The sequence below is a fragment of the Herpailurus yagouaroundi genome, unplaced genomic scaffold (assembly GCF_014898765.1).
Source record: "Herpailurus yagouaroundi ecotype Mexico unplaced genomic scaffold, PumYag 160, whole genome shotgun sequence".
Lineage (NCBI taxonomy): Eukaryota > Metazoa > Chordata > Mammalia > Carnivora > Felidae > Herpailurus > Herpailurus yagouaroundi.
Window position 1 is genome coordinate 19,322,775 of NW_024412401.1, and position 26,761 is coordinate 19,349,535.

General features: G+C 39.8%; 1 protein-coding gene and 1 non-coding gene across 7 annotated transcripts in view; both read right to left on the bottom strand.

The window, feature by feature from the left end:
* The window catches only part of UBAP2 (ubiquitin associated protein 2), a 111,261-nt gene that overhangs the window by 14,846 nt on the left and 69,654 nt on the right, over nt 1–26,761 (bottom strand). For 3 of the 6 annotated variants that reach the window (XM_040481482.1, XM_040481478.1, XM_040481483.1), the window contains 8 exons: nt 26,073–26,138; nt 20,766–20,821; nt 16,009–16,076; nt 13,472–13,661; nt 9,913–10,126; nt 6,283–6,557; nt 5,507–5,676; nt 3,918–4,131 (listed from right to left, as the gene is read on the bottom strand). In XM_040481482.1, the coding sequence (XP_040337416.1) occupies nt 3,918–4,131; nt 5,507–5,676; nt 6,283–6,557; nt 9,913–10,126; nt 13,472–13,661; nt 16,009–16,076; nt 20,766–20,821; nt 26,073–26,138 (1,253 nt within the window). The remainder of the gene's footprint in view (nt 1–3,917; nt 4,132–5,506; nt 5,677–6,282; nt 6,558–9,912; nt 10,127–13,471; nt 13,662–16,008; nt 16,077–20,765; nt 20,822–26,072; nt 26,139–26,761) is intronic. The other 3 variants (XM_040481479.1, XM_040481481.1, XM_040481480.1) reach the window with 3 other exon arrangements.
* On the bottom strand, nt 13,271–13,353 carry LOC121035228 (small nucleolar RNA SNORD121A). Its single transcript, XR_005792812.1, has one exon. It is a non-coding gene; the product is annotated as a small nucleolar RNA SNORD121A (small nucleolar RNA).

Consider the following 26,761-nt stretch of genomic DNA (forward strand, 5'->3'; position numbering starts at 1 on the left):
TGGGGGGGGGGAGATGGCTTGTTTTATTTTGTTTCTTAATAAAAGGAGAGGTAATTAACACATTCTTTAAAAATCCTAAGGAGCTGACATTTTTGAAAAACAGACTGGGTATTTAGGGAAGTAACAAGACAGACTAATCACAGGAAGCAAAGAAACTGTCCTAAAAATTATTAAGCAGTACAAAGAACTCGGGAACTTATACTGAAATCACCACATCTTTGTATCTCACATGGTCTCCTCAGTACCACTCAGGCAAGAAAAAAAGTTTCCAAATTAAATGGAAAATAGTTCTCAAATAAAATGAGATGTTACTGTGAAACATGGCTTTTCTTAACTGGGTAGGGCAACAGCAGGTTAGCAGAGTGTAGTAGTACCAAAAAGAGCGGAATCTGAAAACAATTAGTTTGCATTAACCATAAGGCATTTCATTGGAAACTAGACACACAAAAGGAGGTATCCTCACAAGGAAAATTTCCACACATTGACCAAAGCATACGGTGAATGATAGTGGGGCCTACAAGGCCCAGACACTATCCCTGGATGGGAAAAGGAAGCTGACAGAGATTTCCTTCTTACAAATGTGAAAACTTAAACTAAAGAAAGAAGACAAGCCTTTCGATGTTGCTTCTGCATTTAACCCAAATCCTGTTGTGTTATTGATAATGTTTTTTCCTTTTTTTTAAACATTTTTTAAAGTTTATTTATTTTGAGAGAGAGACAGAAAGAGAGAAAGAGGGAACATATGCACATGCATGGGGGAGGGGCAGAGAGAGAAAGAGAGAGCAAGAAAATATCAAGCAGACTCCACACTGCCAGCAGGGAGCTCGATGCAGGGCTCAAACCCAAGAACGGTGAGATCATGACCTGAGCTGAAAACAAGAGTTGGATGTTCGGCTGAGCCACCCAGATGTCCCTAACGTGTTTTTTTTCCTGAAAAACTTTTTTTGAGATTATTTACAAGAAATGTAGACAATAAAAGATTAGAACTTCAAGGAGGGGAAAAAATGAGTTAAAGTGTAAGACTGAGGTCAGGGAAAGGAAAATACAATACACCTTACCAGTATATATACAGATAGGTTAGAAAGCAATCAAAATTGTACTCTCTGCCTCTCTTAAACTAGAGTTCACTATGCACTAGGGGCACCTGGGTGGCTCAGTCAAGCATCCAACTCTTGATTTCAGCTCAGGTAAAGATCCCAGGGTCATGGGAACGAGGCCCACCCTGGGCTCCACGCTGAGCATGGAGCCTGCTTAAGATTCTCTTTCTCTTTCTGCCTCTCCCCCATTTATGCACGCTCTCTCTCTCTCTTAAAACAAAATAAAAAATTTAAAAACATATATGCACTAAATTCACACACATGATACCAAGCATGTACCTCAAAACAGCACAAATGGTGACAAAGAAATGTTCTCAAAACCACACCATACAGAAAGAATAAAAAGGGGGAATAGAAAAGAACAGCCATCAGACCTTAGGAGTATTTTATTCCACCTTGAAAATCACGCATAGACAATGGGGGCACCTGGGTGGCTCGGTGGGTTAAGCATCAGACTCTACTGATTTCAGCTCAGATGATGATCTCACAGTCATGAGATGGAGCCTTGTGTAAGGCTCCCACCAGGCGTGGAGACTAAGATATTCTCTCTCTCTCTCTCTCTCTCTCTCTCTCTCCCTGAGGCCTTCCCCAACTAGTACTCTCTCCCTCTCTCAAAAAAACAATGGACAAACTGATTCAACACAGAAGCCACATTATTTGGGGTGGAGGTAATTCTAGGCAGAAGAATGGTGGGAATAAAAGTAAAGAAGTGCCAAATGGTCATGAGAGATCAAAAGTCTGCAGGGTCTTAGTTCAACTAGTCAAGCAAGGAATGAGGTGGGTAATGATCTGAGCAAGCAGCATACCGGGTGAAATTAGAGCTGGAATTCAGAAGTCGAGCAGACAATAGGGATTTAAGCTTAGACAGCACAGAGTCTGATTTCTCTTTTGGAAATTATACCAATACTATACAAGGAAATGTTCAGCAATAAAGGGAATATTCTATATGCACATGTGCATGTTCCTATATTATAGCCACCATAGATACTGAACATTTAAAATTTGGTTAGGGGGCACCCGGGTGGCTTAGTTGGTTAAGCATCTGACTCCTGGTTTTGGTTCAGGTCATGATCTCACTGTTTTGTGAGTTTGAGCCCCGTGTCTGGCTCCGTGCTGACAGTGGGGAGCCTGCTTGAGATTCTCTGCTCCCTCTCTCTGCCCCTCCCCACTTGCACCCTCTCTCTGTCTCTCTCAAAATAAATAAACTTAAATAAATTAAACTAAACTAAAATTTGGTTGGTATGTCTGAGGAGCTAAAATTCTGTTTACTTAAATGAACTACTGCATGTGGCACGCCTGGGTGGCCCAGTCGGTTGTGTGTCTGGCTCTTGGTTTCGGTTCACGGTTTGTGGGTTAGAACCCCAAGTCAGGCTCTGCACTGTGCAGGTGCAGACCCTGCTTAGGATTCTATCTCTGCCCCTCACCGACTCTCCCTTGTGCTCTCTCTCAAGATAAATACATAAATTTTAATAGATAAAATGAACTGCTACATGTGGTTAGTTGCATATTGAAAAATACAAGAATAAACCTCTTGTTAAAGATGATAGATCAGAGTATATGGCTTATAAAAAATATGTAAACCCAGTAAGACAAATACAGGTGAAACAATGATAACAAACTTCTGTAGACTAGAAAGCATAGACAGAATGGGAACTGACTTAGTTCACATGGTAAAGCCAAATCCAAAGGTAGTGTTAGGCAAATCCAGAAAATAAGGCAACTAAATCAAAGAGCCATACCAAGCAACTCAGTATTTATCTGCACCAGATAACTTTGAAAGTGGGAGTGGAGGTACAGCTAAATGTAGAAGGATTTGTTTAAAGACTGCACAGACCAGATCCCTTCCCCTCTCTCTCCATTTGCACAGCAAGTTAACTGCCCCCTCCCACCTTCTCTCTCAGGCCCTAAACATCATCAAAAGGGTTAACACATGGTCAGATGTAGTGTTAACAAAAATGATTAACACAGACAAAACAAGTATTCTGACAACAGACTTCTCTTTCCGCTAGGCTCTTAAGACACTGACAGATAGACATAGGCCCTATAGGGAACTGACAAGAAGAGTATCTGGAAAATCTAAACAAGCTCAACAGAACGAGTCAAAGGAGCTGACAAAGGAGGTGTCCACATGGGGGGTGTGTCCACCCGCCCCCACCCCCCCCCCAAAGAAATGGCCTGCCCATGCTGTTCCACATCAAAGCCCACATTCCACTATCTACCCCACAAGCCAAAGCCCATAGTTAACCTTTCAGTGTCAAGTAGGCAGCCTGAAATCACCAGACATTTAAGGAAAACATCTAACATAAAAGAAGGAAAACAAAGAAAGGGAGGGAAAAAAATTCCTATGTTGAGATGTACAATATATCCTGAGAGTCTTAGAAGGAAACTTAAGAAAATGAACCCAAATTTCTGCTACGCCAATTCAACTATTTCCCTTATTTTCATGTTCTTGTCCACTCTTTGAAGTAGCTCTAGTAATGTTTGAACACCTTTGCCTTACAGGAAACTAAAATGTTACAAATAAGACTAGAGTACCCCCACCCCCACCCCATCCAAAATACTATGAACTTGGAGTATATCCTTATGCTTTCTGTATACTAAGTTTCTGAGGTCCATTCACACATTCCTGTGCATGGGTACCTGAAAAGCAGATTTCACACCAGATGCCCACTATTAGAAAACTCAACAGACTACAAGAATTGTATTCAAAAGGTTAACTAATTTCTTAAAGAAAATGTCATCTAAAACCCTCATTTCCCAAACTAAACATGGACCTCTAAATAGGATTTTGTACAAGAAGAAACTTGAAAGACCAATTACCGTGACGGTTCCTGGAGCTGACTCCGATGGACTCACAGAGCTTTGGTATGCAATTCTGTTATGCACAGAACTCTGGTCATAGGAGGAAGACGTTGTTACTGGACTAGTGGAGCTCAGCGATGAGCTGGTCAGACTGGAGGAGGTAATGACTGAAGTTGTATAGGTGGAGTTCTGTACTGCACTGGTCATCGGTAGAGAGGTATTCAAAGAATCACTAGAGAATAAAAAGATTTTGACATAAATTTATGTCGTGTTACATGGTTTCACTGAGTAGAACTATTTCATCACTTTACTGTCATACTATAAACAAACATGTCTGTACCTACACATTTACACTACCACATTCTTTAACTGTATTAAAGATGCAAATTTCCAAATCAGACCCACCATTTTTTAAATGTTTGTTTATTTTGAGAGGGGGCAGGGGGACAGAGAGAGGGGGAAAAAGAGAATCCCAAGCAGGCTTGGTGCTGTCAGAGCAGAGAACTGATGAGGGACTAAATCTCAAGAAATGTGAGATCATGACCTGAGCCGAAATCAAGAGCCAGATGCTCAACTAACTGAGCCACCCAGGCGCTGCAGACCCACCTAATTTAAATGACAGGCAGAAGGACATTTTAAAGAATCCTTAAGAATCTTTAAGGAATCCAGATGTCTGGGACCACTTGTAGAAAGAGAACCCAAACAAACATCAGGTTTTAGCACTAGAGAGCAGAAAAATTAATAAAATCTAAAATCAGGGATTCTCTACTTATAAAACAAATATTCAATTGAAGAAAAATAAGAGTTGGCAAAGATATACAAGAATTGCATCCCTCAAGGAGCCTGGGTGACTCAGTTGGTTAAGCATCCGACTATAGCTCAGGTCATGATCTCGCGATTGGCTGGTTCAAGCCACATGTCAGGTTCTGTGCTGACGACTCAGATTCTGTCTCCCTCTCTCTATCTCTGTCCGTCCCCCATTCACTCTGTCTCTCAAAAATAAATAAACATTGGAAAAAAAAATTTTTTTTAATATTGCATCCCTCATAGATTATTGGTAGGAATGTAAAATGCTACAGCCACATGAAAGAAGTTTGCTGGTTCTTCAAATAGGTAATATACGGGTTACCATATGACCTAGCAATTATTAGGTCTAAATCCAAAAGAACTAAAAGGAGACTAAAAAGAACTAAATGAATGTCCATTGCAGCATGATTCCTAATAGCCGAAAAGTGGAAACAATCCAAATGTCCGTCAACTAATGAATGGATAGACAAAATGTGATATATCTGCATAATGAAATACTATTCAGAAATAAAATGCACACATGCTACAACATAAATGATCCTTGTTATATGAAGTATCTGGAATAGGCATATCCGGAGACAGATGATTAGTTGCCAAAGGGAAAGAGGAGGGAGAAACTGGGAGTGACTGCTAACAGGCACAAGGTTCTTTTTAGGGTTATGGAAGAAAAGTTCTGCAATTAGGTACTAATAATGACTGTACAAACCCAGCACCACATGGTGTATTGCCTCCAACAGGTGATCTCTTAGACTCCATTACTTTGCCAACAAAGGACTTAATCCGGAGAGGAAGTTGTGTACCTTAATGACTTTGAATACAAGCTGATGGGAATTTGGTTACTATTTTCACTGCTGGCAGCTGATCCAAATTCAGAGAGAGAAGGTTCTGCTCCAAATTCCAAGGCGCCAAACTGAACGTTTAATCCTGTGACATCTGCTGAACCAGGCATTTCCACTGCAGAAGCTGGGATCTGAAAAAGCAGAGCCATCACGTCAGGAACAGAGATCCCAAGTCCCAGAGGCCTGTAATACAGCCAGTGAGTACTGGCTTCCCAAAGCACTACAGGCACACTTGAGGAACATGGGGTGAGAAGCCCAGTAGTAGGAAAAAGGAACAGAATATTGCAAAAAAAAACAAAGACAAGAGAAAAAAGAGAAAAGAAAAATTAAAAGTTAACAGCAGAATGATCAATGCCACCAACTGCTTCTTACAGCAAAGGCCGAAGAAAGGGGGAGTTGGTGGTGGGTGAGCGGAGGAAGAGAGCGGGCCTCTTCTGAAAGCATCATCTGGTCAAAGAACCACTTATTCTCTATCTATGTGACACAGCTAAATACACAAGACCAGCAAATTCTCTGAACCAGGTCCAGTAATTTGAATTAACAGTCTCTAACAAAAAGCCATTCCCTCTAATATTAGCCCAGGCACTCAGAAATGGCCAATTCTCATAAAGCAGGAAGGTATGTGCATGAAAAACAAATATGACGTCACCTCTTCTGAGGCTTACTAACCCAGCCCTTGAGCTAAATGTTAAATTATATCCACTGTTGGGATTGTGACTTCTGGATGGAGAACACACCTTAGAAGCTGGGGGTATCCGCCGCTTCGGTAGTTTGACGTGTTTAGGCTGTGGCTGGTGGGCAGTCACAGCAATGTTTTCTACAGTCATGCTGGGAAGCTGCAGAAGTTTGTTCACAGTGGAGGTACTGTCCCTGGGTGTTGACTCTCGCAGTTTCACCTGGGAAGGAAAGGACTCCAACCCAGGAGGAGGAACAGCAACGGGCTGAGTGTGGTGCTGCTGTCGCTGGCTCAGTTGACTAAGAACCGGGGATGGTTCAGGTTGAGATTTGAAGTCTATTAAATATGTGAAGGGGGAGGGAAGGAAAGTAAGCAACAATCAATTATTTAGGCACACGAGCTTAGAGCTCCCTCTTCCGCCATGACTGAGAAAGAAAGGGTGTAGTTATCACTGGTTTCTCCCAACAACCATCTAGCTGAATCCCCTAAGTGGGGGGTGTGTGATATATTATAGCTAGCATATGATAAAAGGAAAGGATGACTGTATGGGCTTATAGATAAATTCTTATGCAGACAGGAGATGCAGTTTATGTTAAGTTATACTGGTTGAAAAGTGGATAAGAAAAGCAAGGAGTTGCTACACACATCTGGCCTTTAGCGAATAGCGAATTATATTTTGTTGCTTTATGAATTTTGTAACTAAATTGTTAAAAATTATTTTCCAGTAACTAATATGTGATATCACAAAATCCAGAAAGCAAAAAAAAAGTGTATATGTTAACATGAATCACCCTTCCAACACTATCTGCAGATTCAGTCTACAAAGGCAGACACTGCACCCAGGTATATGAGTATCTTCAGAGACACTGTTTCAAAATACAAACGTATACAGACACACACACACATACATTATATACAGTTTCCTCACAAACCATTTAGTTTTCAGAAACTGTTCCACATTAATGTGTGAAGAGCTACTTCATTTTTGTGGCCACATAGTAATCCAGTGTACATAGGCATCAAGTTTTAAAACCAGTACTATATTAAAGGGTTTTTAGATTTCCCAACTCTTGCTATGAAAAACAATGCTGTAATGCACGGTTTTTTATGTAAGACATTTTGCTCAAGTGCAAGTATACCTGTAGAAGAGTTATTGGTTCAAAGAACAACTCTTAATTTTGACAAATACTTCAAGATTCTTTTCCTAATTTGAATAATGGAAAATAGCATAAAAGATGCAAATAAAAATAAGTTGGATGAAGCATCATTTCATACACTCCAATATACCTTGCCTATGAACTCTGACCATACCCTGTTGACCATTTTTTTACTTTGTTGTTCATCTCCTTGATTTTTAGTTACTCTTTTTTTTTTAATGTTTAGAGACAGAGAGAGACAGAGCATGAGTGGGGAAGGGGCAGAGAGAGGGAGACACAGAATCTAAAGCAGGCTCCACGCTCTGAGCTGTCAGCACAGAGCCCGACGCGGGGCTTGAACTCACAAACTGCGAGATCATGACCTAAGCTGAAGACAGACGCTCAACCGACGGAGCCACCCAGGCGCCCCTTTAGTTACTCTTTTCTATAAGGAAGTTACCCTTTGTCTACATGATTTTCAAGTCATACATGATAGAAGTTGGTAATTTTTTTCAGCAAAGAACCAGGTAGTAAATATTTTAGGCTGTGAAGGCCATCTGTTACCAACTACTCAACTCTCCCTCTATAGACTGCAAGTAGTGCTAAGACAACACATAATGGGCGCCTGGGTGGCTGAGCTGGTTAAGCATCAGAATCTTGATTTCGGCTCAGGTCATGGTATTGTGGTTCATGATTTCAAGCCCCACATCAGGCTTTGCACTGACAGCGTGAAGCCTGCTTTGAATTCTGTCTCCCTCTCTCTCTGTGCTCCCCTGCTCATGTTTGCGCGCGCGCTCTCTCTCTAAAATAAACATTAAAAAAAAAACATAATGAGTGGTCATGGCTGTGTTCCAATAAAACCGTATTTGCAAAAAGAGGTGACAAATCTAGGTGAAGGTTTGCCAACCCATCACTTAATGTATTTCCATCTTAGATAAATCTATTTTTGGACTTTATATTAGAAGCATGTAGGAAAAAGACAGGATTTATAAGGAACATGGGAATAGCATGTGCAAATCTAAAAACCCTTATCACCCACTGCAGTGGGTCTGCAGAAGAAGATTAACACAGCACTATAGCTGCCATCAAAAATGCCACCTTGTTTAACTGGCTCTTGGCTAGTGTCTGGGAACATAGACTTTTGATATGTTCCAGGCAAAGGCTGCCAGCATTCTTAACAGTTAAAAGTGACTCTGTGCCTTTAATGTTTGTACAATGTGGTTTATAGCATACAGTTACTTTCCTTCTGGGAATGCGGACTTTTAGTATGTATTCAGCAGACGGTAAAAAACTTTGGGCAATGAGGCTCTAATGAATAGATACGCCTCATTCTGAAGCCTGGTGGACATCACTTCAAACATGGGAGTGGTCTCAAGTACTTCCATTACAAAGAACTATTTCTTTGAGTAGAGAAATGTACTTCTATCTCTTTGAATAAGTCCTAAACATAAACCTGCCCAAGAAACCAACCCTATGGTTAATACAATCCTCTGCTGTTCCTTAATGCAGTGTGGCATGCGTATGTTAATAGGAAATGGGTGTTTTAACATCACAAACTCTACAGCAGTATAGATTAGAAATTATCAAACTTACACATGGTGCCTTTATGTTACAAACCACTGACAGTAAGCCTGGCACAAATCATGATAGATACATACAAATGTTAGAATGAGAAAGCAATCCATCCATAGGGTGTGATTTAAAATGTTGTCCAGGGGCGCCTGGGTGGCGCAGTCGGTTAAGTGTCCGACTTCAGCCAGGTCACGATCTCGCGGTCCGTGAGTTCGAGCCCCGCGTCGGGCTCTGGGCTGATGGCTCAGAGCCTGGAGCCTGTTTCCGATTCTGTGTCTCCCTCTTTCTCTGCCCCTCCCCCGTTCATGCTCTGTCTCTCTCTGCCCCAAAAATAAATAAACGTTGAAAAACAAATTTAAAAAAATAAATAAATAAAAAAATAAAAAATAAAATAAAATGTTGTCCAGGGGTGCCTGGGTAGCGCTGTCTGTTAAGTGTCTGACTCTTGATCTCGGCTCAGGTCCATGATCTCAGAGTTCATGAGTTTGAGCCCCGCACTGACTCTGCACTTATGGCACAGAGCCTGCTTAGGATTCTGTCTCTCCTTCTCTCTGCCCCTCCCCTGCTTGTTGCTCGCTTGTGCTCTCTCTCTCAAAATAAATAAACATTAAAAAAAATTTTTTTTTAATGTTGTCCACATCCCTGACTCGGTCCCCACCCTACTGTAATACAGCTTAGAAAATTCTGTTTCGGCCTTTACTTACAAAGTGTTGTTTCCATATATTTGCATGGCTTTCCCATGCTTTTGCACATCTCTTCAAAGTATGTTCTAATATTACTTCTACCACTACTACTACTACTACTAACTAAATACAGATATTTACACAATACAAAGCTAACGGAATTAATTCAGAAATGCTATAGAAATTCTACTAAATAGTACCTCTGGATAAATTCCACATTAGCATTACAAGTTAACACACTCTGCTAATGTTCAGCATGTCCTCGCTAGGGGCAAACCACCACAGAACATGTGTACTTACCAAAATGACTAAGGACTGAGGACTGGGAAGTTGAGGACTTGAGGTCCCAAGAAGTAGTAGTTGTGGGGGGACTTGTACTATTCTGTTGTGAACTTGGGGTAGTGGTAAACTGGCCCAAACTTGGAGCTTTCAATTGGTCCAAAATCTGGGAGCTGGTGATGTTTGCCATTTTGGAAGGTGCAAGCTCTCCAAATCCTGAACCAAGGACGGATGACTTTAAAGAGAAAGAAAAAGAAAAACCTTCAGCAATACAAATTTCTATCCCAGAGTTAAAACACACCAAGTATTTTCACAAGGATTTTAAAATCTATAACCCAGAACATGGAATCAGCAAGACTCACCTGAGCAAATACTACAGGAAAATATTACCAAAAAAGATCTGATTAAATCCAAGAATCAGTCCTGATTCTGATGAGAGGTTAAAGGAAGAGGACTATTTTCCCTGGATTTTAGGATAAAAGTGATGTCACAAGTTCACAAACAAAATAGTTTTCTAAAGAGAAATATCATGAATTAAATGACAAAGACAAGCTAGAGAAATAAAAATATAGTACTTTCTCAAAATATGGAACAACAATAATCATCTTTAAGTTTGGTCACAGAAAGGCTCAGCCATGTAATCCTACAATATTAAATGCAGTTTGCAGTACCTGTCTAAAAAGTTAATATTCTAAAATCAAACAATGATTTACACATGAAGTATCTGTATACTGGACAGATACCCTGGACACTGCTGTGCTTATTTCGAGCTATTTTGATGACTAAGAACACCAAAAATGCTCCACAAGTATACAAAAGAAAATGTTACACCTCCCCCATCTATCCTGTCAGGTCACATACCAAGATCCAAAGAGAATGATATATGTAAAAGACCACTTTATAACCACTTTCTAACACCATACACAAAAATAAACTCAAAGTGGGTTAAAGACCTAAATATGAGACCTGAAACCATAAAAATCCGAGAAGAGAACAAAAACAATAATTTCTTTGACATCAGCCATAGCAACATTTTTTAGATACATCTCCTAAGGCAAGGGAAACCAAAGCAAAAATAAACTATTGGGAAAATATCCAAGGAGAATGAGACCCTAGGACTAGTGAACACAACAGCAGATCAACTTCATTTTTACCCATCAAGATCATTCAGTTTCTGAAAAAGATAAGTTGTCAAAAAATAGCTTTTCAAGGGGTGTCTGTGTGGCTCAGTCCAACTCTTGATTTTGTCATGATCTCATGGTTTGTGCAAGCCCCTCATTGGGCTCTGCACTGACACACGGAGCCTGTTTGGGATTCTCTCCCCGCTCTCTGTGCCATCTATGCTCTGAGCGCTCGCTCTCAAGCCCCCCTCCAAGAAAAACCTTTCAAAACCATTTAAAAGTTCACAAATAGAAATGACTTGCATTCTCTTAAGAGATCAGATGTAGAAAGCTGAAATAATTGTTTCTGTTAACAATATCCAAAGGCATGGAGTATCCCAGTTGTTCTAAGGAAGACCAAATTCTCCAATTTGAGTAAAACATTTAAGTTGTAGGGAGTTACTGCACATCGCACAATCTACTAACATTATTTATCACTACTTTAGAATCCTTGCTGTTTCATGCTGCCAAAACACCTGTCTTATGTGGCTACAAATCCAAAAACCCAGTTCAAGCCCACTTGTTCAGTAAAGGCTTCCAGAATGATGCTTTTGGTCTTCCTCTTTTCCTACCTAATTTCTATCCTGCATTAGCCAATACTATCAAATGCAGTTTCTGTGTGTTTTACAACATAATGAAATCACTGAGTCAAGGAATAGCACCTTGCTTCAGGTTAACATTTAGCACAGGACTTCTCAATTTCACCTACACTTCAATAGATGGGGGCTTTAAAAATGTGTATTGATACACAAGTATGCCTGCACTCATATACACAAATACACACAAATGCCCAACTCGCAATCCCAAGATTCTGACTTATTTGGTTTGTGCAGACTCTGGCATTATTTTATTATCCTTACTACTGTTGTTATTTACTGAAGTTCCCCAGTGATTATGAAAGTACAGTAGGTTGAGCACCACTCCTCTAATATGCTAAACATTACTTGTTCCAGTTTCTCAAGGTATTGTTCATTACAAAAGGCAACACACCTGAAGGCACTGTTAAAAAAAAAAAAAAAACACAACAAAACAAAAAACACATGTCCTAAAAAGAAAAAAACAAAATAATAAAACAAACAAAACTCATGTCCTACCTATGCTCTGAGTGGCCTGGCTAAGATTCCAACAGTTCGCATAGACATTACATCAGCAGACCAGTAGCAGATAGAAAGGCATCGGAGGAAGAAAGGACAGGGATGGTTCACCTCAAACCATGAGGGTACTGGGGCACCTGGCTTGCTCAGTTGGTGAAGCATACAGCTCTTGATCTTGGGGTTATAAATTCGAGCCCATAGTGGGGATAGAGATTACTTAAAATAAAATCTTTATAAAAAAAAAAAGAAAAACTTGAGACCCCCTCAAAATAGAGATAGCATCATGCCTTGGGCTGTCCACTTCAAGCACTCACATTCTCTCGTACACAATCATCAGTGGTACTAAAAATGCCAAATTCCCAACCCAGTTATACATGACATAACGTGGCTGTGCAGAGTAGTAGAACACCACAATGAAAAGTTTACATATTAAATTCTCCATTTTATGAAGTGGTTCAGCAAATGATTTTTAAGTCAAGTAGGAGAGAAAGATTATTATCATATTTATAAATTCTGTTTCTCAACCGTGGATTTCAGGTAAAACACAACAAAGAATGAACAAAAATAATTACCACTAGTGAAAGCTGTGGATCTATATTTGGAGGTGTTCCAACTGAGAATACCTCACTGCCAACTGAGCAGTACCTACAGTTAGGGCCTTCAGTTCACCATTATTCTGCAACTACATTCTTTGGTTATCTTCATATCCTTCACTAACAGTTCCTGAAGTCCTTTCTGATAGGAGCTAAATTCTCATAGGAAGTTAGAGTCAGATATGCAAGCGGCAGATGACCCTTATTTTAAGGAAAACACATCCACATTAAAAGGGCTTCTGCTACAAAGTGATGTTTTAAGGAAAGATACACTAATTTTATGAATAACAATTAAAAATGCAAAAAATAAAAGCCTTCCTAGACTTAGAACTGTTTTAGCATGATTTTAGCAAGCCAATACTGACAAACATTTGCATTTTACTACACTGGAAAACAAATGAAAATTTTAATGTCTTAAGTACATACTTTCAAAGAAAATACAAGAAAAAAATTACTAATAAGAAGGATGCCTCAGTGATTATGACTTAAAAGATTTCAACTAATCATAAAGAAGCATTTTTTAAAAATCATTGTCCAGGAAACTCAGAGTAGTTGAATTCCACATGGAATCATCAGATATGTGCTTGGAAAGTATCACATCATTGTTTTCTGGACTGAGATCGTCTAAATATTTTTGTATTTAGAAAATAATTATCAGGCATGTGTCATTCTAGAATACATTTGTTCATGGGTACAGTCCTTCAAATCCCATACTAAAATAAAAGTGAGTTACCAGACTCTGAGGAGAATAGGAGTTGACAGCAGTGGAGCTGCCAGTCCCTGGTGCCATCTGATTGTTGTGCTGAGAATTTGTGAAGACAAGGGCTTGGCCAAAGCCCTGTTGTTGGGAAGTTTCAAAGGAGTTGACTTCTGAGGCTTGACTGGGAGGAACAGGCTTCTGGAGCAAGGCTACCAGATCAATGCTAAGCAGACAAAAAGCAAATGAGGAATGAGTCAAAAGCACATCTTACCAACAATGAATTTGAGAAGTGAATCAATATAAAGTAAATTCATGTTAAAAATAATCTAAGTGAGGTGATCTCAGGGTCATAAGTCAAGCCCCACGCTGAATGCAGAGATTATTTAAATAAATAAAGTTTTTAAAAAGTTATAATTTAAGTGAGGAAAACTTTTGGAAACGGTAGTTTAAAGGAGCCAAAAGAACAGCATCAATGAAAAAAAAAAAAAAAAAAGCATACGAAGCCACAGAGACTAAAGCAGGGCTTTGCAGAGAAGAGAAATGAAAAGGTACATTGAGATAGTTCCACAGAAATAGCACAATAACAATTCATTTGAAAACCTGGAGCAAATGAGTAAATAGTATTCTGAAGTTTGGCTCATTTTCTTTAGAATACTTTGCCCCATTCATTACTTGGAACCAGTGTCTCTTCAACTTGCCTCAAAGAGGGTGAATCTCTATTTTGAGGGATTGAGAACCACAGCCATAGTAGACAATCTAAACAGTCATAAATATTTCTAAGTTCTACGTTCTACGGTATAAGATATTTAAGCTTATATAAATCTCCAATAATTTTCTCTCTTAAACATTCGGGGGAAAACACAGTAACAAATCCTCTCTAGAACACTTGTAATGTCCCCAGAAAAACAGATATTCCAACTTAAAACTTATGGCCTGAAAACCTAAAAGCCTGAGGAAGAAATGATCTTCAAGATATATACAACCTGACATGTGAATGACTAGCTACTAACTCCTCCACAGAAACTGCAAGGTGCTCAGAATTTACTAACAAGGTAATTTGCTCCCTTAAACCATTTCAAAGGCCAGTTCCCACTCAGTTCTCCTGTCTGAAACGCTCACCATGCCAGTGAGGCAGATTCTGGGAGGTCAAATAATTCAAGGCCCACTACTATCTAATAAAGATCAAAGTTCCTAGGCCTGTATTCCTCTCCTTATGCACTACCCACACTTACTCTCCTATAACCAGGTTAAAGTACCAGACTAGTATTTTGGATCCCCAGGTGATGTTATACTTATGATATCCTAACTCCAAGGATATAATACAGGGTAGTTATATTACATATAACCCATCTCAAAAGATACATTATCTCTCTCTCTCACACACACACACACACACACACACACACACACACACACGCACACACACACACACACACAAAATACAGCAAGTTCTATTCCAAAAAGTTGGTAAGATGTATTAATATAGTATAGCACTATTAACTAACCATTAAATAAGTATATTTCTTTTTTTTTTCTTTAAATTCCCTCCCATGCCCAACTGTGACCTCTGAACCCAACCTTTCCTCTGCTTCAGTGAATAGAGAAGGGGCTTCATATATTTTTTAATGTTTATTTATTTTTAGGAGTGGCAGAGAGAGAGAGAGAGAGAGAGAGAGAGAGGAGAGAATCCCAAGCAGGCTCTGTACTGTCAGTGCAGATCCTGGACACAGAGATCAATCAGTCTAACCAACCGTGAGGTCATGACCCAAGCCGTTATCAAGTATCGGAGGTTTTTGTTGTTGTTGTTTTTCTTAAAAAAAAAAGATCCTGGGGCACCTGAGTGGCTGAGTCGGTTGAGCGTCCAACTCTTGTTTTCAGCTCAAGTCATGATCCCAAGGTCATAAGATTGAGCCCCATGTCAGGCTGCATGCTGACAGTGCAGAGAGCCTGCTTAGGAGTCTCTCTCTCCATCTCTCTCTGCCCCTTCCCGGCTTGCTCTCTCTCCTTCTAAAAATGAATAAACATTTGAAGAACAAGAGGAGAGGGGAGGGGGAGGAGGGAGGGGAAGGGGAGAAGGGAGAAGGGGGAAGGGGAGAAGGGAGAAGGGAGAAGGGGAAAGGGGAGGAGAGGAATGAAATAGAAGAGCCCACACAAAATGAGAAATTTGTATTAGTATGAGAATGCCTAAATAAATGGTATTACACACAGAAAACCAAAGGTATTTTGTATTAAGCTTATCTGTCAAACAATATACTGCATTTACCAAAGTAAAAAAGAACCACCATAAATAGGCTTAATATAATCTCTATCACAAATGATAACAAATCACACACATAATTGCTATTTTAATTCATTAGTGGATACAACTAAGTAGATAATGATGTAGGCTATGTCAGTTCACAAGGAAGGTTAAGGATAAAACAAATTCTTAGAAGAAAATAGTAAAAACAGGAAGAGATTCAAGAAAAGGAAAAAAACAGAAAGAGACCTGAGACCCAAAACAAATTTCTGGAGTAAGAAATTTAAATTATGCTTTGAATAACAAACAAAAGGGGACCAAAAGTGTTTACCTTTGCCCAGGTGTGACATGATTCTCTGCTGGAACAGCTGAGGCAGTGAAGACTTTTGTTTCAGAAAGCTGTATGGAAATGAATAAAAAAATACTTTGCTCTTATTTTACGTAACATAGAACCCAAAATGTATCCAATTTCTGACAATTTTGGGGTGCCTGGGTGGCTCATCGGTTAAGCGTCTGACTTTGGCTCAGGTCATGATCTCACAGTTCTTGAGTTCAAGCTCCACGTCAGGCTCTGTGCTGACAGCTCAGAGCTGGTAGCCTACTTTAGATTGTGTTTCCCTCTCTCTCTGCCCCACCCCCTCTCATAATGACTCTGTGTCTCAAAAAAGTAAATAAAAGTGATAAAAAATTTTTTTCATAAAATTTCTGGCAATTTTTAGTCACCAGTACTCTCATTACACTTCACCCAAAAAGTGGTCTAAAACGGAGGAAATACACAAGTGATCATAACAATTTTGTTAGGGGGAAGGTAATTTTTAGACTGACAAACCCGAAAAAAGGACTTCACATCAGAGAAACAATGAAGTCAGACCAGGGTTCAAGTCCTAGTCACGCTATTCTATTTGACATTATACAAAATGAAAACACCAGTAAAACCACCACAAATGCCAAAAGTTTGAAAGAGCAAAAAACTGATGTTTCTTCTCCCCCCAAACAGATGGTTTTAGTATTTCATTTATTAGTAATCTGTATTTCTTTTTTATTAAGTCATAGGTTTCCTTGTTTTTATAAAAACAACTTTATTGGGGGTATATCACATCCAATAAACTGCAAATATTCAAAGCAAATAACTGGGTTTTGTCATATTTATATGCCCATGAAATCACCACAAAATCATGACAATGAACATATTTATTACCCTAAAAGTTTGCTCCTGTCCCTATGTAATCAATCCCTCCCACCACTCACCTTAGTCCCCAGGAAACCACCAATGTGTTTTCTGTGACTACAGATTAGGGTTCTATTTTCTAGAATTTTAAAATATGCAATCTTGAGGCACCTGGATGGATCAGCCTATTGACCATCTGACTCTTGATCCCAGATCAGGTCATGATCTCACGGTTCGTGAGACCAAACCCCACATCAGGCTCTGTGTTGAAAGCATGGAGCCTGCTTGGGATTGTCTACCTCTCTCTGCCCTTCTCCCACTCTTGCTCTTACTCTCTCAAAATAAACAAACTTTAAAAATAAATAAGGGGCGCCTGGGTGGCTCAGTAGTTTAAGCGTCTGACTTCTGCTCAGGTCATGATCTCACAGTTTTTGAGTTCAAGCCCCGCGTCCGGCTCTGTGCTGACAGCTGAGATTTGGATTCTGTCTCCTTCTCTCTCTGCACCTCCCCACTTGGGTTCTGTCTCTCAAAAATAAATTAAAATGTTAAATAAATAAATAAGCAAACAATCTTTTTGTCTAACTTTTTTCATTGAACATAATTATTTCAATTCATGCGTATCGTTTAAATGCCATTTGAAGTTTTGCGGGATTTTTTTTTTTTTTTTTCAGAGAGAGAACATGGGAGGGGCAGAGAGAGAGAGACAGAGAGACAGAGAGAATGAATCTCAAGTAGTCTGTACACTGACAGTGCAGAGCCCAATGTGGGGCTAAAACCCATGAACCCTGAGATCACCTGAGCCCAAATCAAGAGTCGGATACTTAACCAACTGAGCCACTGAGGCACCCTCCACCTTTTGATGTTTTAAGGCACCCAGGATAAAATTTTTTGAAACCTTAACTGACATTATTGAAAGGTAGGCTCTTTTCACATTTTCAAAGTGGGGCATGAGCATTTAAAGGCTAAAAAGTTGATATAACGAGATAATGTAACTGCAGGAAATATTTCTCAAAGACTTCTATAATACATATTAACTCTAAATGTCTCAGAACTCTGAAATACTGGATAAAAATCAGATTGCCCTCACAAATTAAAACTCTGATAGGGGCAGAGCAGGCAGTAGGTGTTCATTTTCTAGAAAAACAAATAAAAAGTGCTGAATAGATTACTGCTTGAACAAGAAGAGCTTACACCCTATTTCAAGGTAGTATCTTAAAGAGTACCAAGGAATCTATTTTTGCCTCAACTCTATCTACCATGTAAGATTCTGTAAGACACAGAGAAAAGCAATAAATGAATAACTCTGTGAAATGCAATGACAGAGAAGATCTAAAGCCATAAAAATTTTAGTTCAAATCAAATTAGAACCACCATTAATCACTAACATCCTATCTGACCCTGGCAGAAAACAGAAAATTAAATTCTTTCCTCCTTCTTTTTTTAAAAAAAAGGACTTGACTGGCTGTCAGTAAAACATGTGACTCTTGATATTGAGGTCATGAGTTCAAGCGTCATGTTCGGTGTAGAGGTTACTTTAAAATAAAAATACTATCTTTGTGCGCATCTGTCTGGCTCAGTGAGTTAAGCATCCAACTCTTGGTTTCACCTCAGGTCATGACTGACACTGCAGCAGCCCGCTGGAAGCACAGAGCCTGCTGGGGATTTTGTCTCCCTCTCTCTGCCCCTCACCTGCTCATTCTCTGTATCTCTCTCTCTCAAAAATAAATAAACATTTAAATAAAATAAAATAGTTTAAAGAAAGTATTACGTAAAATGGAAGCATTCTCAGATTTCAAAAGACACAAGCCGTAGTTTAATATTTAGGAAAAGAAAAAGACTAGAAAGAAATATGTAAAAATTATTTAAAGTGGATGCGGCTTTGAGCCCCATGCTGGGCAAAGCTTACTTAAAAGAAAATTTTAAAAAGGAGAAGGAAGGGAAAGGTTAATAATTCAAGTAATTTTAGATTGGCACCTTAGATTACTCATGTTTTAATAGCCATTATTTTTTTTTTAATATTGAGAGAGAGAAAGAGAGAGAGAGAGAGAGAGAGCGCGCGCACGCGTGCACAAACGAGCATGAGCAGGGGAGGGGCAAAGAGAGGGAGACACATAATCTGAAGCAGGCTCCAGGCTTCTGTCAGCACACAACCTGACAAGGGCAAGCCCACGAACCATGAGATCATGAGCTGAACCAACTCAATGAGCCACGCAGGCACCCCTGTTTTTTTAATTTTTTAGATCGGTATCAAGCCCCGTGTGGAGCTCTGCACTGATAGCACAGAGCAGGCTTGGGATTCTCTTTCTCTGACCGCCTCCCCCCCGCCCCGCCAAAATAATATAAGTAAACTCTTAAATAAATAAATAAATATCAATAAATAAAAATTTAAAGATATACTTGTGAGTACAGAATGATAAGACGGGGAAAAATAATCTCAACAATTTCAAAGACTGGGTCACTTTATATTAAAGATCGATACTTCTAGGGCCTTTACTCTCCATCATGATGTCTGCTCTACCAGTCTATCACATACATATATGTTCTGGACTTTGAGGGTCAAACAGAAAAATGATATAAAATATGGCATAGGGCTATTAGTTCAGTTACATTTTTTAAAATTAAATCTTTTTTTATCAAAGAGCATGTTATGCTGAGCCCAGAGTTCTAGATCAACACTGAGAAGCTAGTGTAGTACACTCGAAAATGGTTATCAAATAAATGAATATAAAAAGCTAGTCTAGTTTTAAGAAGAAGGGGTTGGGCCTAGAACCAGAATTTCAACTGTGACCCAAACACTATCTCCTTTAATTAAAATGTTATAAAAAATAAACATTCACAGGCCAGGGCAATAGTTATCAGAACAAAACAGGGGCTCCTGGGTGGTTAAGCGTCTGACTTTGGCTCAGGTCATGATCTCACAGCTCCTGAGTTCAAGCTCTGCATTGGGTTCTGTGCTGACAGCTCAGACCTGGAGCCTGCTTTGCATTCTGTGTCTCCCTCTCTCTCTGCTCCTCCTTTGTTCATGCTCGCTCTCTGTTTCTCTCTCAAAAATAAATGAATATTAAAAAAATTTAAAAACAGGGGTGCCTGGGTGGCTCACTCGGTTAAGCATCCAACTTCGGCTCAGGTCATGATCTCACCGTCCATGAGTTCGAGCCCCGCGTCGGCCTCTGTGCTGACAGCTCAGAGCCTGGAGCCTGCTTCCGATTCTGTGTCTCCCTCTCTCTCTGCCCCTCCCCCGTTCATGCCGTGTCTCTGTCTCAAAAATAAATGAACGTTAAAAAAATATATCTTTAAAAAAAAAACATTAAAAAAATTTTTTTTAACATTTAAAAACAAAAGATAAGCTAAAAAATGATTTTTAGGCCTACTTAACACCTGATCCTTTTTTTTTAAGTTTATGTTTTAGTAATCTCTACACCCAATATGGGGACCGAACTCATGACCCCCAGTTCAAGAGTCCCATGTTCTTCAGACTGAGCCAGTCAGGCATCCCTAATACCTTGTCAATTTTTTGTTAGTCTTTCTTTCTTTCTTTCTTTCTTTCTTTCTTTCTTTCTTTCTTTCTTTCTTTCTATCTATCTATCTATCTATCTATCTATCTATCTATCTATCTATCTATCTGCAGGGCAGGCAGGCGAACATGAGCAGGGGAGGGGAAGAGTGAGAGAGGCAGAGAGAGAATTCCAAGCAGGCTCCTCACTGTCAGCACAGAGCCCTACAGCAGGACTGGATCTCACAAACCATGAGATCATGACCTGAATCAAAACCAAGTTTCTTAAAAATCTTAAAAACACGATAATCACATGTCTGAAAAAGAGCCATGGGCAACCACAAGATGTTTCCAGCTTTTTCAAAGAATGCATGCCCTTACCAGAAAACAAGAGGAAGACAGATCTAATCTGATGCTAAATACTTACATCTTCATTCCAGTCGTCTGTTGTCCACTCTTCCACCGAATTCTTCCAGGCCCCTGCTGACAATAATCATAGTTTACATCACAAAGTCAAATATCATCTCACTCCAACTAATTCTCTATCGTATACTGTATAAAATGTGTCATAAATCTTATTAGTAATTTAGTTTACAATCTAATATGAAGCTCCTGATCTATTCTCAATAAAATGCCATGTAGTCAAATTCAACTTAGCTAGATACTATCCACATAAACTGAAAGCAAAGTCTCACACTAATTTTGCTTCAGTGTAGATCATATCCAAGCAATTCTGCCATGATTACTAAAGTATGAGCATAGCACAAATACACATATTTAACCATGAGACCCTTATGATACGTAACATTTAAAACAGAGCAAAATTCATTATGAAGCTGGCTTGGCTGGATCTTAATTTCAGGTAGATTACTGAACTACTGAATTTATAGATGCATCCTCTTTGTAAGATATTAAAGGGGTGCCTGGGATGGCTCAGTAGAAAGTGTTCAACTCGGATTCAGCTCAGGCCATGATCTCACGGTCCTGGGTTGGAGACCCATGTCAGGCTCAACGCTAAGAGTGCAGAGCCTACTTAGAATTCTTGCTCTCTCTCTCTCTGCCCCTCCCCTGCTCATGCTTTCTCTATCAAAATAAATAAACTTAAAAAAGATATTAGGTCCATTCTATGGTTCCCTAATAGATCTCCAGCAAAGCTGAGCATTAGTCCTGCTCACATAAATTCTGGTGCTATATATTAATTCCTGATGAGCAGATGCAGAAGATCTGCTCAAACAATTCTTACAGAATAAATATTTTAAAAAAAAATTTTTTTTCAACATTTATTTATTTTTGGGACAGAGAGAGACAGAGCATGAACAGGGGAGGGGCAGAGAGAGAGGGAGACACAGAATCAGAAACAGGCTCCAGGCTCTGAGCCATCAGCCCAGAGCCTGACGCAAGGCTCGAACTCACAGACCGCGAGATCGTGGCCTGGCTGAAGTCGGACGCTTAACCGACTGCACCACCCAGGCGCCCCCAGAATAAATATTTAAAGGGAAGCATTTGTATTCAGAAATGCTGAACTACATGCAAATACATACGTGCAAAAATCAGAGAAAATGATTTCATAAGAAAATACACAAAGATATCAACTATAACCACCCCCAGGAAGTAAGACTGTGCATGTTTTCATTCCTTCAACAGGGAAGAAATGAGCTGGGCATCTGACCTACGATGAGGTTTGTGTATGCAAATGACAAAAGGAAGAGAAGAAGGGGAAAACAATTGAGAAAAGGGCAGGTAACCAGATCTAACTTCCTTAGAACTAGGTCTATAACCTAATAACCAACTGTTTCATGAATAAACAGAAGGTGTTACCTATGAAAAGAGTCCTTCCTAATGGAATTCTTTCAGGTGGATGTCCCTTGTTTAGGACTGGTTATGACAAACATAGAATTGATGAATATATGCAGTATGGCGCTCTGTAAAACGTCCCCCAAGATATGCTACTATATAGGAGGTATTTCAAACCTAAAAAACATTCCCTCCTGTGTGAGAACCCTACACACATCACTGAGAGACGTCATCTATCATCATGGATCATAGGACATATACATTAAAGGAAGGAAGAACATGGATACAGGCACTGTTTGTTCTTCTGTGCCTCTCAACTGCATGTATCCTTGAAATAATCATAAACAATACAGAATGTTCTGAACTGACAGTGTGATCCTTTCTACTGGTTCACTCATCATACCTTTTAATGGTTTCCACAACTTTTCCAGAAATATCATAAAACAATTAGGAATTTAAGTGGACCCAAATATCTCTTTGAATTAAAACGTTTTTAAGGTTTTTATTTTTGATAGAGACAAAGAGAGTGTGAGTGGGGGAGGGTCACAGAGAGAGGGAGACGCAGAATCCAAAGCAGACTTTAGGCTCCAGGTTCCAAGCTGTCAGCAGAGTCTGATGTGAGGCTCGAACTCACAAACCACGAGCTTATGATCTGAGCCGAAGTCGAAAGCGCAACTGACTGAGCCACCCGTTCACTCCCAATTCAACAGCCTCTTAAAACTAGGAAGAGGTCCTAGTTTAAGTGAAAAAACACGAGTTGCAATTAGTCCCAGTCAGAAATCAGTAGTGAAAAGTTGTTCTCTAGACCTCTGCCTAGGCTTCTTAGAGATCACCCTGTACGCAAAGCTAAATATATCTAAGGCAAACCATCTACCTACTCTCCACTCTTACATTCCTTCTGCAATGTGATTTTCTTCAAGGCACTGATACATAATCCCCAATGTTTTAATAGATCTCCATCAAGACTTTTCTCTAAGTAGATATATAGTTTTAAAAACTCACAACTAGGGGTGCCTGGGTGGCTTGGTTGGTTAAGTATCCAACTTTGGCTCAGGTCATGATCTCCAGGCCTATGAGTTCAAGCCCCGAGTCGTACTCTGTGCTGATAGTTCAGAGCCTGGAGCCCGTTTGGATTCTGTGTCTCCCCCTCTCTCTGCACCTCCCCTGTTCCCACTCTTTCTCTCTCAAAAATAAACAAACAGTAAAATAATTTTTAACTCACAACGAGACTAACTTAAAGGGCAGCCAGTACACAGTGTTCCTGGTGCTGCCTCGATCCAACCTACCCTATGGTTCATGCTGTCAAATTTATCATAGGTGACAGTACTCTAAAGACTAAGGAATCCTACAAAAAGCTGGGGTTCAACGTAAGCAGTTTTAGGAGCATTCTAATCAAGAAAAAGAAAACAACTGCAGAGGCTCGAAAATCACTCCTAAAACATTCATCTTCAAGGCCTTTAAGACTCTTAGTAGGAAACAATTTATGGTGGAATTTTTCTCAGAAACCCTTCATCATCAATCATCAACCAACCAATACTGGGTTAAAAGCCTACATGTTTGGGGCGCCTGGGTGGCTCAGCCGTCCACCTCTTGATTTTGGCTCAGGTCATGATCTCAGGATTCATGATTTCAAGTCCTTCATCAGGCTCCATGCTGGCAGTGTGGGGCCTGCTTCACATTAACACTTTCTCCTCTCTTTGCCCCTCCCCTGCTCAAGCTTTCACGCTCTCAAAATAAATAAATAAAAACTGGAAAGAAAAAAAAAAAAAAGACTACATGTTTAGCATGATGTTAAATACCAAAGTCCTATTTCACTGGAAAGACAAAAATGTTGTGGGTGATCATGGTGTATATTTTTAAACAATAAATCACCCAGAGCTGATTAATAATTGGAAATGTGGAGGACAAAAAAAAGTTAATGAAAGCTAGAAAGGGAAGAGAAAGTTTATGGGGAAAACAAAGTATAGCAAAACTCTTAAAAGTTGGGGGGGGGCTGGCTGGGTCAGTTGGAAGAACATGCAACTCTTGATCTCAGGGTTAACTTCAAGCTCCACGTTTGATACAGAAATTACTTTACAATAAAATGTTAAAAAAAAAATCAGGTCAGCTGGCAAGGCTCAGTCGGTTGAACATCCAACTCCTGATTTCAGCTAAGGTCGTGATCTCACAGTCTGAGAGATCAAGCACATGTTGGGCTCCATGATGACATTTCTGAGCTTGCTTGCAATTTTCTCTCTCTCTCTCTCACTCTGTCCCTCCCCCACCCTCCCTCTCACTCAAAATAAATAAAAACTTGACAAATCCTGAAAGCTGGAAAACAGCTGGGAAGATCCATCGATTGGTCGATCGATCTAGATTGAGAAGGGATACTCCAAAGGAGAAAAACAATGACGAGGCATTACAAAACCCTCTATATAAAATATCGAAAGTATCCTGAAATTTACAAAATACTGGGGCACTGGGTGGCTCAGCTGGTTAAGCATCCAACTGTGGGTTTTGGCTCAGGTCATGATCTCACGGTTTCATGGGTTCTAGTGCCACATCAGGCTCTACGCTCATGGTGCAGTCTACTTGGGATTCTCTCTCGCCCTCTCTCTCTATGCCCCTCCCCAACACACACTGCCTCTCTCTCAAAAAGAAACTTATAAGTTTACAAAATATTTTTCCAAAAATTGTTGTGATAAAATACTCATAAAATTTACTATTGTGATCATTTTTAAATGTCCAATTCAGTGGTATTCAGTTAAAGCACACTTTCATATATGTATATGTAAAGAGACTGGCCTAACACTTAGAAGGGTCTTATGAAAATAATCACAAATTGAGACATGGAGATTATAGTTAGAATCTGAGTACATTTAATAAGAAGACAATATACGTAGTCACAACCAAGTGCAACAAGTGGTTATGTCAGACCACAGAGGAGGCAACCCCTTATCAGAAACCAGGGCCAGGGTGCCTGGGTGGCTCAGTCAGTTAAGCTTCTGACTTCGGCTCAGGTCTTGATCTCACAGTTCAAAAGATTGAGCCCTGGATCAGGCTCTGTGCTGACAGTGCAGAGCCTGCTTGGGATCCTCTCTTCCTCTCTCTCTGCCCCTCCCCTGCTTGTGCTCACTCGCTCTGTCTCTCAAAAATAAATAAGCTAAAAACCCATCCTAAATATACAGACTATAAAAATTACAAGACATTACATGTAAAACAATACAGGCTCTGATCCTAATACTATTGTGAAATATTAGGCTTTTACAATAAGACTTTGTTCCCCATTACTCACCTATAAACCTACACCTCAAACGTGGGAAAACATCAATGATATTGATTTATTTTCAGCTTAAAACAATAAATTTGAGGTGCATGCTTTATGTTGCATTTAACTTGATGTTAGCATTCTATCAAAAGCACATTAAGGTAGCCATGTAGGAAAAACGAGATAAAAATCTGTGCTGCCTTGAAGGCCTATCTGTAAAACAATTCCATAATCAAAAGTTGGTATTTAAGGGGCATGCGGGTGGCTGAGTTGGTTCATCACCCAACTTCAGCTCAGGTCATGATATAGTGCTTGGGTTCCAGCCCCATGTCCAGCTTTGCACTGACAGCATGGAGCCTGCTTCAGATTCTCTGTCTCCCTCTCTCTGCCCCTCCCCCACTCACATTTTTTCTCTCAAAAATAAACATTAAAAAACATTTAAGTTGATATTTAATTAAGCAGGTGTAAAAATATACTTTTTACAAATATTCACTTGATGAATTCTACTTAACTAGCCTTGATTAAAATGGCAGACACTGTAAGCATTTTGAAAGATTCTTTTTATTTCAACTAAGTTCTATGTCCAACAGGCAGCTTGAACTTACAGCCCCAAGATCAAAAGTTGCATGTTGTACTAACTGAGCCAGACAGCCACCCCGAAGATTTTTAACTAAAGAATTAAGAAAACCATACCTTTGAGTCCATAGGAATTTTTGTGTGGCAGATCCTGAGCTACATTATGAGCATTTGATGCCAGTTCTGCAGATCAATGTAAAATGGAAGGTTTTCACATATCAAAATAATGAAGGTATTCATCAGAAGAGAAACTGTTTAGCAACTTAACAAAACTAAAGCATCAAAGCTGATCCAGGCTGTGCATCCGAGGAGAGGGAAACGTACTGCAATCAATACTGTGACAGCCCAGGGCACCTGAGTGACTCAGTTGGTTGAGCGTCCAACTTCGGCTCAGGTCATGATCTCACAGTTTGTGGGTTCGAGCCCCACATCAGGCTCTGTGCTGACAGCTCGGAGCCTGGAGCCTGCTTCGGATTCTGTGCCTCCCTCTCTCTGCCCCTCCCCCACTCCCACTGTCTCTTTCAAAAATGAATAAACGTTAAAAAAATAAAAATAAAGAAAATACTGTGACAGCCCACTGTACCTCAACTATAAATCCTATTAGCCAGACAGCCTTTGAACATTCAATTGCATCAACTACACTTGTTCTCATCCCCATGTTCACCCAACTCCCTTCCCACTTGTTAAACCCATTACAGGGGCGCCTGGGTGGCGCAGTCGGTTAAGCGTCCGACTTCAACCAGGTCACGATCTCACGGTCTGTGAGTTCGAGCCCCGCGTCGGGCTCTGGGCTGAGGGCTCAGAGC